This window comes from Vipera berus, assembly GCF_964194415.1.
Source record: "Vipera berus genome assembly, chromosome: 1".
Taxonomy (NCBI): Eukaryota; Metazoa; Chordata; class Lepidosauria; order Squamata; family Viperidae; genus Vipera; species Vipera berus.
Window position 1 is genome coordinate 285,457,709 of NC_138202.1, and position 16,776 is coordinate 285,474,484.

A 16,776-nucleotide genomic window follows, 5' to 3' on the forward strand; every position below is an offset into this window, starting at 1 on the left:
CCGGATGAAAGGAACCGGGCAGGCCTTCCTAGCTGAGCGTCGAAAAGAAAGAGCAGCGCCTTCCCATTGGCTTGAAGGCCACGCCTGCGCACTCGCCTTTCTCCCTGCCTTGCCTTTCCTTCCCCCCCCCTCCCGCCCTCCCCACCCCGGTTTCTGCGAGTCAGTTCCGTCAGTCATGGAGCGGCGGTTTTCAGCCGCGACAGTCGTCGAGCTCACGCCACCAGCCCTTGCAACGCGGGACGTCCGAGCCAGCTTAGTTTGCAGAAGACTCACCCGGGAGGAAAAACCGCTCGCGCCACCACCGGAGTCCGCGGTCTTCGCCGCCACCACCAGCAGCAGCAACCGCGGCGGAGTCGTCTCGCGCGGCTGGGCGCAGTGACTGACGGCGCGAACCCAGGAATTCTGCCGCGTGCCTGCATTAGGAATCACCCACGTTCGCCGCGGCTAGCGCGCTCCCTTTCTCTGTCTCTCTCCCTTCTTCCATGCCTGCAATGCTCCAGTGAGTATATTTCTTCCCCGCGGAGCAGCTCCTTTGCTCGGGCGGGTTGGAGAGTCGAGACCAGCCGAGCTGCGCGTGGCGCGCGGAAGCGCTCTCGGGCCCTCCCTGGCTAAAGTCGGGCTCTTGGCTTCGGTTTTTCCCCTCTTCCCCCCGCCGGTGCAGCTGCCGGAGCGGCAGGAAGAGCTGGGTGTCTTCTCGCTGTGCATGCTTCCCGATCATCTTTTTATCCCGCTTTTCTTGCCTTCCTCCCTTGTGTTTTTGCAAGTGCTTTTCCCTGGGGACGGATGTGGCGGAAGAGGCATAGAAACGGGAGGTCGTTTGTACATCTTGCCTCGTTAAGGTTTGGAGTATGAAGCCACAGTCCGTGAAACTTTTGAATAAGTGGGCTTTATATTTAGCCGCCGTGTATTAGGTTATGTTTCATCTTTTGCTTTCTGGATACTGAGCAAATAGAAATCCCCTTGGGAGTTTAAATAAAATAGCCACAGTAGGGGTTAGCAGTAATTTTAATTCTATTGTACTGTTCTAAATATCATTGCTTATTGTACAGAAACAGTTGATGACCCAAGACTGTTGGTATGTCAGGAGTAGTATTTAGGGGGACATGTCTCTGATTGATGGAGAGAAAAAAATATCATTTGCAGGCTGAACAGTTAGGAGGGGAGGCAACAATTCAGCCAGCATGGTAAGTTATGAAAGTTATGGAAAGCCACAAATTCCCCACCTATGTTATCACTTGGAGTATTCATAATAATGCTGTATAATGTTGAAAATTGTTTGCAAATAAAGATTTCCAAGTAATTTAAATTTGATGGGTGCCATGAAATCTAAAAAGTTAGATTCTCAGTGAACACAGCGATTATGGTTTATTTGATCAATAGACTGGTTAAAAACATTGTTCTATGTGATTTATAAATGAGGCCAGTGACAATTTGAAGTTTTCTTTGACAAAATCCTTGCCCAACATTTTGTTAAGGTTTTAATTTTAAAAAACCCATAAGCCTGAAAGTATTTCGTTGTCATAAATCCCATCCATCTCAAAGTGCTGAAATCTAAACACTACCTTCTAATATTGTATGAGGAGTTCTCTCCGGACTGAAATATGGCAGAGACTTGCAGCTCACAGTAACTATGTCTTAAGAAAATTCTACATAAAACTCATGATTATACTGTTTCCTTGCAATTAAAATTCTGCTCGCTCTTTGAAGGTCATGAAACGTGTACGCACCGAACAGATTCAGATGGCTGTTTCCTGCTATGTCAAACGCAGGCAGTACGTAGACTCAGAGGGTCCTCTGAAACAAGGATTGCGCTTATGCCACACAGCCGAAGAAATGGCAGCTAATCTAACAGGTATGCAGAAAGGAACAATGAAATTATTTTTATAGTACTACAAAATGTCTAAGCATTTACTTTGAATATACTTGGGAAGAGACTGAACATAGTGACTCCAATTCAGCAGCATTCAGGTGGGGGGTGGGGGACTCAGAAAAGTCAACATGATAGCTAGGAATGCTCGATCAAAGTCCTATCCTTTTTTCCACGCATTGCATGAACTTAAGGAGTAGGATTTTTATTACATAGTTGCAACTACCATCTTGACTTATTTGATATCCTCTGCAGACATCTGTGTAAGCAGGATTGTAATCGAAATGATTTATTTATAACTATTTTCATAATTATAGTAATTAAAAATAATTTCATAACTATAAAAATATTTTTTACTTATTGTATTCCATCTTCATTATTTTTACAAATAATTCAAGGTGGCGAATATATCCAACAGATCTTCCTCTTATTTTCCCTCCAAAAACAATCCTGTGAGGTGGGCTGGGTCAGAATGAGACAGAATGACTAACCCAAACCTGCTAAGCCTTTTTTATGGCTAAGGTGGGACTTGAACCCAGAGTGTTCTGCTTTCTAGGCCTGTGCCTTAATCTTTTGACTAAACTGGTTCTTTAACTATCAGTTAATATTTGCAAGGAAAACTTGCTAGAGATTTTGAAATAAGAAGATATAATGAAACATCTGCAAAAGCTGAATGTTTGAAAGTGACTCATTTGAGAACTGCATCTTTAAATTATTACTGTATATCTTGAAATGTTGAGAAACTGCACTTTTATTGATTTAGTTAATTAGTTAAATTAATCATTGAGTTGGAACATTTATTTCATAAGCGAAATTAAAATTATGGGAGGTTGTATGGTTAAGAAGTATATATGTTCTAAACCTATGAGCTTATACATATTTAAAATCTTGGTGTGTTGATTCTGGGTTCTATGGCTATATTAAATTAATCTAAATAACTTAAGGATGTTATGTCATTTTTGGACAGTTCTATAGGAAATAATTGCATTTTAAAACAGCAATAAAGCATACAATTTGAAGTTATGATTGGGGGCAAATACCAGGGACCATACTTATATAAGCAACTACATTAGTTTTTTGCTTGAAATCTATGTTGATCTACCGTTTCAGGTTATATGAGAGGAGAGCATCTCTATGCAAACATCGTATGTGTTTTTTCCATGAATATGTTGGAGGCATTATTAGTGTATTTGAGCGTGTGTGTCTAAAACAGTAAAAACAGCTTCATAGGAAAAAGGATATATGGACTGCTCATTCTTGTTTGCAGTGATGCTGGAATACATGTTAAATTACCTTAGCCAAATCTTCAGAGCTCATTATTTTTGTATATCTTGTGTAAACCCACAGACAATGAATGCAAGACTCTAATTAAATTAATAGAATTTAAATTATGTAGGATTTGCATGGCACAAGCTGATTAAGATATATTCCTAGTTCCTAAAGTGTCTTTTTTCCAGTCTTGAGAACTGTTGGCCAACGTAACTGCAAAAGTTGCTTCTAGATTTCTTGTAGGATTTTTATGGGATGCTAACAGTGAAATTTAGGTTTCCAGCTTAATAGGAAAGTAATTAATTGTAGAGGTTCCACTATAAGCAGAATCTATAGTGATGCTGAGCCACAGATCTAGCCATCCTGAGGGCTTATTTATAGACATAATCTAGAAAATTATTTCAGTCTCACAATGAGATGAATCAAACCAGTGCTCAGGAAGGAAAAAAGAATTTATGCCCCTCTGGCCCTCTCAGTTCTTTGCTTGCCCCAAAGGCGGAGAGGATTTGCTGAAAGGGATAGGCTTCCGAAAAAATCAGACAAAGGTATATTTTGCTAGCAGGAGCTCTGTGATCAGAGTCTCTGTCTTTGATTGCCTGAAATAACTCATTTTGCATCTCTCATGCCACAGTACTGCATATAGAATGCCTCAAGTGGAATTTCAGAGGATGGGGAAGGACTCTTTCCTTCATTCCTCTCACCCATGTTTCTTTTAAAATTGTGTAAGATCAGTTCATACAGTTAGTGAAGCCCTTTTTGGCTTAATTAGGATTCTAGATTGCATAGATAGCTATACTCAAGGTAAAATTAGTATGAGTACAGTTCTTCAGATTTTATGGTGGACATTTAGATGGATTTCTAAAAATGATAATGGATTATATGGTTATTGAATAATCCCCACTTAAGTTAGGAATGGGCCTAGCTCAAAGGAAATAACGTATTCTGACATTTCATGTGCCATCAATTTTTTGTGATAGTAATCTCTGATAACATGGTATGCTAAATACTGATTTTTGTGTTTGTGTGTGGTTAGTTTAGTTACATATGTGAATTCATTCTATATCAAGAAAAAGGTAAACTTGATTGATAGAAATATAAGACATTACCTTAACAATCTTAACTTGTTTGTAAACTCTACATACAGAGAAGAAGTATACCAAGAATGGGGGATTATTTTCAACCTGATTACTACCCGTTCCATTTGTCCTATAAAAATAATGGAAACTGGTGTTTGCTAGATTGTTTTAAAAATGCAAAAGTTATGTATTTGAATGAAAAAAGCAGCAAGTTACATTGCAGCATTCAATGCCTTTGAAAGCCAATTGTCTTCATTTTTGTTTATTTTTTTAGTACAATCTGAATCGGGTTGTACAAATGTGATTTCTGCTGCCCCCTGCTTAGCAGAGCCCCAACAATATGAAGTACAGTTTGGGCGGTTGCGGAACTTTCTGACAGGTGGGTAAAATCCAGGTTGGAGCTATAGATTTGTTAAGTGAAAAGTTCCTTGACATTGTATGCCAGATTTAAAGGTCAAGCAGATTTCTCCAGCACTGCATGTATGCTTTTGTAGACAGTTGCATAACTGTTGTATTCATACATTTGCAAATGTTAATGTTCTGGCTAGAGAACACTCAAAACAGCAATGCACAGAACAAGTCAGATCAACCAATCAGCATGCAGGACGCACACACCTGCATGACATGGGAAGTGTTTGCATTGACCCATCTGCAGCCATTTGCAACCTACACTTTACCCATCAACCTCTTTTGCCATGTAGATACCCATCAACCTCTTTTGCCATGTAGATATGCGGTAACGACTACAGGCAGTTGCGGGCAACTCTAAACCAACCTTTAGTCATTGGGCCAAGAATGTGATTTTTTGCAAATGCCGTTGGAATGTTAGTCCCTGTATCTTCCATTTCTAACTCTTATCTCTACTCTGACGGCATGTTATTCTCTACCACAAATGCCAAAACAAAGTAAAGAAACTGAGTACCTTCCTTGGCTGGAGTTCCATAGACGGAATGGCATTTTGTTACCAGAGCAAATCTTTTAAAGGGCCAGAGTGTAACTGGCTACTTATTTGCCCACCCTTAATTCTGCCGTAGACAGGGTTCCTATGTGAGTTTTAAAATTATCCTGTATTTCGTAATGAACAAAAAGTAATGTTGAATATTCCATGATTTGTTTTAAAAAATATAATCAAAAGGCTATCTGTAATAGGGGTGGGAGATGGCTTGCTTAATTTTCACTCGAATATTTGCTTGAGTCCTCAGTGAGTAAAAAGTGATCTTTCTTTATCTTCGATGTTTAGATTCAGATTCCCAGCATAGCCAGGAAGTGATGCCACTCCTGTACCCTCTCTTTGTCTACCTCCATCTCAACATGGTCCAAAATGGCCTAAAGAGCACAGTGGACAGTTTCTACAGCCGCTTCCATGGGATGTTCTTACAGAATGCCAGCCAGAAAGACATCATTGAACAGCTACAAACTACATTAACAATTCAAGACATCCTGTCCAACTTCAAGCTTCGGACATTTCTGGACAATAAGTATGTGATCCGCCTCCAGGAAGACAGCTACAACTTCCTCCTCCGCTACCTCCAGAGCGATAACAACAGTGCTCTCTGCAAAGTCCTATCCTTGCATATTCACCTAGATGTGCAGCCTGCCAAGAGAGTGGACTACCAGCTGTATGCTAGTGGTGGCTCTTCACGCAGTGAGAGCAATGGCCTAGAACCTACTGACATGCCTGCTTCCATCCTGCAGAATGAGGCAGCCTTGGACCTTTTGCAAGATAGCATTAAAAGAGTCAAAGATGGGCCACCCTCCCTTACAACCATATGTTTCTATGCATTCTATAATACTGAACAGTTGCTGAATACGGCAGAGATCTCGCCAAATAGCAAGCTGCTGGCTGCTGGTTTTGACAATTCCTGTGTAAAGCTGTGGAGCTTGCGGCCCAAGAAGCTGAAATCTGAGCCTCATTTAGTAGATATTTCCCGAATCCACTTGGCCTGTGATATCTTGGATGAAGAGGTCAGAGAATCTTGTTATCCTGAAAATTTTTGGAATCATGGGTAGAATGTATTATTTTTATGTTGAAATGTTTTATGTGAGAAATTTTAAAAATGGTCATGTTCTCACAACCAAAGCAAAAGCAAAATCTGCCTCACACTGGTGCTTTCCTTCTACCTGTTAGTCATATGGGTAGGCTGGGCAGTGCGAAATGATAGTGAGCTAGCATTATTTTGTGTGGGTAAAGACTTATGTTAAAACTATCCATATACCCACCTCTGATAATAGTAAAACTGATCAAATACTTGGCCTTATTTAATTGCACACTTCATTAGCCAATTATAACTCCTAATGATGGCAGTTTCATTCTTCATTTGCATTTACAGTAATACACCTCAACTTTTCAAAGGCACAAATCAAGGTGAATTATAATATTTGAGTCCAACTATCTGTCTGCAAAAAAATGAATAATATAAGGAAGACCCAGTTACATGTATCCAGCTGTTAACATAATCCAAATAATATAATTGCAAAAGATGCAAAACATCTTAATTCCTCCAGCTCTTTGTGTACATCTCTATGGCAAGTTATTATGATTCAGTAACATATGTACAGAATTCTTTTTTGACCTGTAAGCAGTTTTAATATTCTAGCCATGGATCAGATATAGAAACATGGAATATAATAGAAATAGCAATGCCTGTTTCCGTCTCTCAGGTACATTTCAGATGGTCCTTCTTAGACACAGCTGCTCTTTGAAACAGCAGTTATTATATGGTGTCCCTTGGGACTCCATATCATTTTCAGTGCTTCTCAACATCTGCATGAAACGGGAGAGAGCTCATCAAGAGATTTGAAACTTGAGTGTTACAGTATATTGTTGACACCCAGATCTATTTTTCTATGAAAACATTGGGTAATGAAATAATTCATGTAAATGTCTGCTTGTTATTAATACTGGTAGTTGAGGGCAACAATATTGGATTGATTATTCACTGAATGAGGTACTAATTCCATGTAAGTTATAGTTTTAAATTTCAATAGGCCTACATTCTCCCAGAAAGAGAATCAGCAGTAGATGCACTCTCTATGCCATTTCTTGGATAAAGTGATATTAATGGTACACAAGCTGAAAATTTCTAAGGTTGATTTCTCTACATAAGGTTGCTTTTGTATGAGCCACAAACCTTAGTTAGTGTAGGATTTGGCAACCAAGTTGGTCTTTGAGAAGGACTCAAGAAGACCGCATTTTACTGAGCCTATTTATTTCTGTTAGTTGTAACTGGTAAAAATTCTGGAACATTTTGACAACAAAATGTCCTGTTATTGTTTTGATAAAGACATTAAAAAAGCAAAGTCTAGAGAAAAATCATCTGAAGAAACTTCTTTATTCTCTTTACAGGCTGAAGATGATGATGATGATGTAGGAACTGAAATGAAGTTATTAAGAGGGCACTCTGGGCCAGTGTATAGCACAAGTTTTTTGTCAGACAGTTCAGGATTGCTGTCATGCTCTGAAGATACAACTATTAGATACTGGGATCTTGGATGTTTTACAAACACTGTCTTGTACCAAGGACATGCTTATCCGGTGTGGGACCTGGACATCAGCCCTTGCAGTTTGTACTTTGCTAGTGGTTCTCATGACCGTACAGCAAGACTCTGGTCATTTGATCGGACGTATCCCCTACGGATATACGCGGGCCATTTAGCAGATGTCGACTGCATCAAATTTCATCCAAATTCTAACTACTTGGCAACAGGATCTACAGACAAAACAGTACGCCTCTGGAGTACCCAGCAAGGAAACACAGTACGTCTGTTTACAGGTCACCGGGGTCCTGTCCTGTCCCTTGCCTTTTCTCCCAATGGTAAGTACTTGGCCTCAGCAGGTGAAGACCAGCGCTTAAAATTGTGGGACTTGGCATCTGGAACTCTTTACAAAGAACTGCGGGGGCATACAGATAGTATCACCAGCCTTACTTTTAGCCCAGATAGTAGTTTGATTGCTTCTGCATCAATGGACAACTCTGTTCGGGTTTGGGATATTCGAAACACTTACTGCAATGCTCCTGTAGACGGCTCTTCCAGCGAGCTAGTTGGAGTATATACTGGACAGATCAATAATGTACTGAGTGTACAGTTTATGGCCTGTAACCTTCTTTTAGTGACTGGAATTGCACAAGAGAATCAGGAACATTAGCCTTTTTGAAAATTGGACAGAAGATGTTATTGAAAACTAGAGTCTATTATAAACTGAGATTATATATAATTGACTGTGAATTTTTCCCTTTCCCTTTGTTAGACATCCAGAATGATGGAAGTACTGTATTTGAAAGTATCTTTTATTTTTGTAAAAATGATAGGAAGGGAGAGCAATAGAAGAATTTCACCGTAGTTCTATATTAGTGCAAAGTTAGGAAGCAATGTAATAAAATGAACAGCCCAGAATATTTTGGCATAGGGGTAGTCCAAAACCTGGTCCAAACAAGTAAAATCATCACTGGAGCATTTGCACTTAAAAATCCCGCATTGATGGGAACATCCTACCTATTTCTACTAGTGACGGGTCAAAATAACAATTATGTAGTACATGTGACATCACCTTGGGTAGAAAAATACATTCTGTTCTGAGGATGTTTCCAAATATATAACATTTCAGTAATGTTTAAAGTAACACTGAAGGACAGTTTCCCAACTCAGCATAAAATATGTTTGATTAGATCTAAATAAAAATTTTTTAAAAACTTCCCGTCCGTGGATGTTTTCATCCAACATAAGAGAACCTGATGGGTGAAGAGAAAAAAGGCTGTTTTCCACTGCAATCTCCTGTGATGTCCCAGAAAGTTTCCCAACCTTCTGCAGTGGACTTTTGAGAGAGTAGAAGGGGATTAAAGGGGAAAGAAAGTGTTGCCATTGTATTATTTTTAAAAATATATATGGCAGTTGTTGTCACTACCAAATATATAAAATGGTTTTAATTCTTTATATGGACCACATTTGTAGCTATTCCTAGATCAGAAATTTGGGGTTTTCTCTCATCTATTTGCACTGTGATGATGACATAAAATACTAGAAGATTAATAGATGAAATAATACATTAGCTGTGGAAGGAACCAGCAAAACATGGCCAAATGTATTGTAGCACATTTCAACTCCATTTAGAAAGACAATTCCTCTCTTCAGAAACATTATTTGCAGACAATATGAACAAAGATATCCAGGGAATGGAAATTAGTATCACTAAATCATTAAGTATTAGAAGATGCAGCTTTGTCAATATGTGATGTTTTCTACTGAAATAAACATTTCAGTAAATTTTCATATACAAATGTCAGCATGCAAAATGGAACGGGAAGGTGGGAACAGCAACTTTAATTTCTTCATTCTAAGAGAAGATCAAATATTTCTGCTTTTGGGGGGAAAAGATTTTGTATTTTTTTAATTAAAATGTTTAGTTTAAAGAGAAAAGTTTGGCATCTCTGTATGGAATTCAGATTTTATGAAGTAGATAAAATCTAACTTTGTCACATGGGTAAGGATCTTTTTGTATCTTGTCCATGTCAGTCTAACAAATATACAAAAATAATCTCTTCAGAGTTCGGTACCATTTTGAAAATTGTTTTTTTTAAAACTAAAAACATTTTTGTATGCAACTTTCCCTAACATATTTTTTACACATCTTGTATGCCTCATTTCCCCCAATATATTAATTTTTGTATATGTCTTTTTCAGCCAAAAATACTTTAAGCAGGCTCTGAATTTTATATCTGTTAACATTGTGGACTCTATGTTGATGGATTGCATAACTTTGCTTGAAAATAAATCCATGACAGGTTTCTCTTACCCGTATACATGCTGCAAGCGCTATTCATATTTTTATGCACTTAAATTTGTATATTTTGCAAAGAGGTGGAGGCTGAAGGAAGCAGATTTTAAACAAAGCTAAAAGTAACATGTTTTAAATTACTGGTTACTATTTTAAAAAATACAGTAAAATGAGCAACCATTTCTTATCAACTTTAATAAAAGTATACAAAAGTTTCTAGTGCTTTAAAAAACCAATGCAATATAAATACCGTAGCTATATCTAGGAAGCAAATCTAATTCAGGTTTTCTTTCAGGAATATATTAAAGTTTATTCAGTCCTCAAAACCCTCTGAAACTTTGTACAATTGTGAAATATTGCGGAGTAGATTTTGGACTACTCACAGAACTGCAGAGAAAAGTAGAGGAATTCCGTTACACATGTGAAAGTAGACTTGCACAATGTTGGATGTTTTTATATTTCTTTAGGATTGAATGCTCAACTTTTGAGAAGAAAAGTATTATAATAGAGACTCCAGTTTGAAAGAGAAAGGGAGCTGTGACAAAGGACATAAAATTTCATTACATTTAAATTAAAGACAAGTACTCGTGCGTTTAATTATTTTCTACTTCCATCACTTTAAAATTCAGTTGAGTAGCAATTTTTGAAGAAGCATGAATAACACATCTAAAAATTGTCACCACAACATGCACAGTAAATTATCTCAACATTAAGGAAATACAGATCAAAACAAAAACACAACAGATCTTGTTATGTGCCTGTTGAAAAAACGTCTTCTAAATGCCAGATATGATGGTGCGAGGACCTTTTCTTGTGGAAGTATGTTCCATAGTGTGGGAGCTACTATTATAAAAAGCCTCCATTCTGATTAGCATGCCCCTCTTAGCTCTTGCAGGGGTGAGACTCTGAGCTGATTGCTTCTAACTGTCCGTACAGGATGGGCACACACAAATAGAAGGGAAAAAACAAAAGAATTTCCAAATCAGAATGGCAGCAAAATTCTTAGAGATCTCCTTATTATTGATTATTGAGATTAGGCTCAAAAATACAACAAAAACCTACAGACACCCACAACAGGAAGAATATGCCACAGACAGCAAGAATTAAGCTGCATTGATCTAAAATAGCACAATTGTTTAAATGCATAGGCTCATATTGTTAAAGAGGCTGAGCTGAATCATAATAAATACTCTACAAACAGAAAGCCTTGTACATTTTGTGTTTTGGAGCTGCCTAATACAGGTATTATCTAACACAATAAGGTCACAGCTGGCATCCAAGAAGACGTCCTTCATTCATTTATAAATCTCAGGAAGTATTAAGAGTTGCCATACTGGGGAGATGGGTGGCATATCAGTTTAATTAATTAACATATTCTACATTGATCAGATCCTATCTCAAAAACTATACTACACAAACTTTTTTAAAAAATAGAACAGGTTCAAAGAAGAGCAAAGAAGAAGATGATAATAGTAGTAGTAATAATAGTAATAAAAATAATAGTAATAGTAATAATAATAAAGACCAAATGAACAGAATAGAGGCATGGGAAGACAAGCACTACATGGCCAGTACATTATAAAAATGTACTGGGAAAGCAGATAATAACAAGACCTGGCAAAATAGCTAAGACCAGGAAAGTTGAAGAAAGAGACCGAGGGACTAATTCTGGCTACACAAGACCAAGCCTTAAGGACAAACGCATACAAAGTCAAAATTGAGAAGACAGCAACAGACAGTAAGTGCTGCCTATGCAAAGAAGCTGAAGAAACAGTGGACCACCTGGTAAGCTGCTGCAAGAAGATCGCACAGACTGACTACAAGCAGCGGCATGACAAAGTAGCAACAATGGTACATTGGAGGATCTGCAAGAAATATCATTTGCCTGTAAGCAAGAACTGGTAGGATCATAAAATAGAGAAAGTAATAGAAAATGGTAAAGTTAAACTGCTCTGGGACTTCAGAATTCAAACAGACAAGCACCTGCAACATACCCCGGATTTAACAATTGTCGATAAGAAAGACAAAAAAGTCTGGATAGTGGACATGGCTGGGGACAGCAAAATAGACGAGAAAGAAATGGAGAAGATAACAAAATACAAAGACCTACAAATAGAAATAGAAAGACTGTGGCAAAGACAAGCAAGGGTAGTACCAATAGTAATAGGCACCTTAGGTGCAATCCCAAAACAGCTGGAGCACCACTTGAACACCATTGGCATTGACAAATTCGCCATTAGTCAATTGCAAAAGGCAGCCTTACTAGGAGCTGCTTCCATCCTGCGACGATATCTGTAATACCATCAAACATCCACATCTGCCTATCCCAGTCCTTGGTAAGGACTCGATAGGTAGACAAAAATGCAAAATCCAGTCTGAATATCTGGCCGACTGTGCGATGATCAATAATAATAATAATAAAGATGATCATGATGATGTTGGAAGGGACCTTGGAGGTCTTCTAGTCCAACCCCTGCTCAGGCAAGAAACCATATACCATTTCAGACAAATGGCTGTTCAGTCTCTTCTTAAAAACTTCCAGTATTGGAGCATTCACATTGGAGGTAGGTTGTTCCACCGATTAATTGTTCTAAATGTCAGGAAATTTCTCCTTAGTTCTAGGTTGCTTCTCTCTTTGGTTAGTTTCCATCTGTTGCTTCTTGTCTTGCCTTCAAGTGCTTTGGAGAATAGTTTGACTCCCTCTTCTTTGTGGCAGCCCCTGAGATACTGGAACACTGCTATCATGTCACCCCTCCTCCTTCTCTTCATTAAACTAGACATACCCAATGCCAACAACCGTTCCCTTATATGTTTTAGCCTCCAGTCCCCTAATCATCTTTGTTGCTCTTCTCTGTACTCTTTCTAGAGCAGGGGTGTCAAACTGCTGGCCTGTGGGCTGAACATGTCACACGGAAACCACGCCCACCCCATTGCCGGCAATGACATAACTATCCCGATATGTTGCATGATGTCATGTGACATCACGAGTTTGAAATGTCTGTTCTAGAGTCTCAACATCTTTTTTACATCGTGGTGACCAAAACTGGATGCAGTATTCCAAGTGTGGCCTTACCAAGGCATTGTAAATTAGTATTAACACTTCACGTGATCTTGATTCTATCCCTCTTTAATGCAGCCTAGCACCGTGTTGGCTTTTTTGGCAGCTGCAGCACACTGCCTAGATCTGTGGTGGCGAACCTATGGCATGGGTTCCACAGGTGGCACGCAGAGCCCTGTCTGTGGGCACGCACGCCATTGCCCCAATCCTAGGCCTTCGCTTTAGGCCTCCACCACCGTGTGCAAAAAAAAAAGGTTCAATCAATCAATTTCAACTTCTCGCGGGGAAAAAAAAGTTCTCACAAAGTTGGAATTGATTGATTGAACTTTTTAGTCCCACCCAGTCTGGTGTTACCACCGCAGCCACACCCACCCAATAGGCCACACCCACCCAAATGGCCACACCCACCCGGCACCCGATGATACATAAGTGGGTTTTGGGTTGCAGTTTGGGCACTCAGTCTCTAAAAGGTTTGCCATCACTGGCCTACATGTTCCTAGCTAGATGTTTAGCTAGATGTTCCTAGCTAAAAGCTATAAAAGAGATTGAGTGAGATAAGTAAGTTTAGCCATGAAAAAAGATGACTGGGAGAGGACATGATAGATAGCATGTTGAAGTGCAAAGTCAAGAATGTTAACTATAATCCCACCACAATTGACACTAATGGATTTAACTTACATGAAGGTAGATTCTGATTGAATGTTATTTAAAATAGTATACAACTACTAAGAGCAATTTGACAGTGAAACTAATTACCAGGATAAGTGGACAACTCTCTTTGGTTGGATATGTTCAAATAGTATAAAGCCATCATTGTGGATGCTTTCTTTGGATATATGTCCTAAACAATGCATTGGACTGAGTGGCTTACATGGACTCTTACAGTTCTATATTATTATTCTGCGAAACCATATCACATGTAATAATAATAAAAATAAATAAATAAATAAATAAACAAACAAACAAACAAACCTTTATTGTCAAAGTACAACATGTGTACATTGAGATTAGCTGAGCCTCCCCCCGTGCTCTCTCCCCCCAACACACAGTGACAACAAACCCTCCATCCCACCACACTATGTGAACCAACTACACCACACACCAGCCTCCCAAGTCAATTCTGCATAAGATTATGTCCCATTTAAAAGCCTAACAGCCCACGGATAAAAGCTATTTTTCAGCCTGTTGGTACGGCTGGCTATATTCCTATATCTCCTACCGGATGGTAGGAAAGTAAAGAGATACCGTCCAGGGTGTGAGTCATCCCTGAGAATCTTCCTCACTCTTCCAAGGCAATGAGCCCTGGCGATGTCATCCAGTGGTGTCAGGGAACAGCCCACAATGTCTTGTGCTGTGCTCACTACCCTCTGTAATACTTTCCTGTCTGCGGCTGTCAGACCAGCATACCAAACCACAATACCATACGATAATAAGGGTCTAAATTGCATTATCTTTCCACTTCAGAATTAAAATTGTCTCCCTAGTGCAGTGATGGCGAACCTTTTAGAGACTGAGTGCCCAAACTGCAACCCAAAACCCACTCATGTATCGTCGGGTGCTGGGTGGGTGTGGCCCATTGGGTGGGTGTGACCATTTTGGTGGGCGTGGCTGCAGTGGTAACAGCAGACTGGGTGGGACTAAAAAGTTCAATCAATCAATTCCAACTTTGCAAGATCTTTTTTTCCCCGCGAGAAGTTGAAATTGATTGATTGAACCTTTTTTCTTTTTTTCTTTTTGCACATGGCGGCGGAGGCCTAAAGTGAAAAGGTTTTATAAAACCCAGCTGAAGGCCTAGGACTGAGGTAACGGCACGCACAGGCACAGAGAGAGCTCTGCGTACCACCCATGGCCTGCGTGCCATAGGTTCGCCACTGAGCCACCACGGCCCTAGTGTTTGCTTCTGGTTGGCCTATAAACAAATGTAAAAGGCATTGATTGCAGCAGTTTTCATATGCAACGTGCTGACCATCTTTTCTATGTCAACAGCTTTTTAAATACATATAAATGCAGTGGTCTTTCTTTGAGTCTATATTGGTTATTTCTAACCCATTTCTATCCAAAAATGGTCACTTTCTACAAGCTGTGATTTAATGTTATGCTTACAAAAAAACCTACAGGGAAACACAATTTTCCAATTGGAATTGCTTAGTTACTGTCTCAAGATCTTTATAAAAAAGAGATGGGATAGAAATTTTATTAGAGATCACAAAATATTTGAACAAAAGGAAATATCCTTATTGTATGTACAATTTGAGAATATGCACTAAAAGTTAGACTGCAATCATGAGGTTATACAGAGAAATAATAACAAGTAATCATAAAAGTTTAAGTAGCACCACATTCAAATATTTGCTGCAGGATCCTGCATATTTCTACATAAGAGCAGAAGGCTCTTGAAATACTATAGATATTTCTTCTGGAAATTCCAATAAATTAATTCTGAGAGCGTGTGAAGATTTTCAATCCAACTTGTTCTTCAGTCCAGCAACTTCTCTGTTTTCTCTCATTCTGCTCTAGTTCTAAAAAAAAAGTACAAATTTTCCTTTCTGGGCAGGTTACTGGGATTTCTCAGTGCCAAAACACAGATAGTCCTCAACTTAAATCATTCTTTTGGTGAGCAAAATTTAGATGCTTCATAACTGACTCATATTTATGATGGTTGCAGTGTCCTGGGATCATGTAATCTCCTTTTGCGACCTCCTGACAAGCAAGGTCAATGGGGAAACCAGATTTACTTAACAATCATGTTACTAATTTAATAACTGCAGTGATTCACTAAACAAGTGTGACAAGGTCATAAAATGGGGCAAAACTCACTTAACATATGTCACTTAGAAACAACCACAATTGTGGTTGTAAGTCAAAGACTACCTGTAACATGCTTACTAGTGCTGGAGTGTGTATTCAGACTCTGATCCTGTTTACCTGCCTAGTCATAACTTGTTTTTTAAACTCAAAACAACTATGCTTAAAAACCACCATTAAACAAACAAAGATTTGTATTATTCCCAAAGGCATTTTATTTTCTGCTCACAAATAATTCTGAGTTCCGGAATTTCTCACTCCAACAAAGGCAGTACCAGTGTTTCTGCTATTCTCTACCATAATATATATTTATTTTTCAACTGCCAACTTTAAAGACAAGAGTTTCCCAAGTAGCTTATACCTCCTTAGCATCACAATATAAATATTTTTTGGAAAGTAAAAAGAAAATCATTTGTTTATAGTCTATATAAATATAAGCATGCATTTATACAAAATATAAGCATTTATACAGAATATAAGCAAGAGATAGCCACAAGAAGCCAGGTAAAATGCAACAATACTTTTTAAAGTTTAATAGGTAATATACAGTATATATATAAAGATATTTAGAGAATAAGAAAGAATTTCCTGTGGTCAGCATTTCTCACTGGGAAAGACATTCAGCCTCCAATAAGCAGTCTCTCCATTATCTTTGTAAATGAATGATACAGTACATTTCCTATCCTAACATTTATATTTTTTTACATTTATACAGTAACTTGCAAATCCTCTATCTTAATACCATTGTACGCTTTACTTCACAAATGTTGGTTGGTGTAATTGCTACATCTTGCAGGACCACGGGCAAAAAACCTAGCTCAGTTATGGATACTTGTAAGCCTGGCATATCTGAATTGTAGAACTATTACTTCAAAGGCTGTTGAGATAGTTGAATTCTCTATATTGGTTTGTACCAGCTCAAGACAGA

At 38.6% G+C, this 16,776-nt stretch overlaps 1 protein-coding gene across 1 annotated transcript; it reads left to right on the plus strand.

Moving 5' to 3' along the window:
- Nucleotides 1-122: 122 nt before the first annotated feature.
- On the plus strand, nt 123-10,008 carry TAF5L (TATA-box binding protein associated factor 5 like). The gene is made up of 5 exons (XM_081314458.1): nt 123-499; nt 1,708-1,852; nt 4,487-4,591; nt 5,453-6,177; nt 7,559-10,008. The coding sequence occupies exons 2-5, from the start codon at nt 1,711-1,713 to the stop codon at nt 8,357-8,359; spliced, it is 1,773 nt and encodes a 590-aa protein (XP_081170584.1). The 5' UTR covers nt 123-499; nt 1,708-1,710; the 3' UTR covers nt 8,360-10,008.
- The last annotated feature ends 6,768 nt before the right edge of the window (nt 10,009-16,776 follow it).

What these genes read in the sequence shown, in the direction of transcription:
- TAF5L (XM_081314458.1), top strand. Translation starts at nt 1,711, where the DNA reads ATGAAACGTGTACGCACCGAACAGATTCAGATGGCTGTTTCCTGCTAT. An exon ending in AATGGCAGCTAATCTAACAG is followed by an intron (nt 1,853 to 4,486) that starts GTATGCAGAAAG and finishes TTATTTTTTTAG; the next exon opens with TACAATCTGAATCGGGTTGT. An exon ending in GTGATATCTTGGATGAAGAG is followed by an intron (nt 6,178 to 7,558) that starts GTCAGAGAATCT and finishes TTCTCTTTACAG; the next exon opens with GCTGAAGATGATGATGATGA.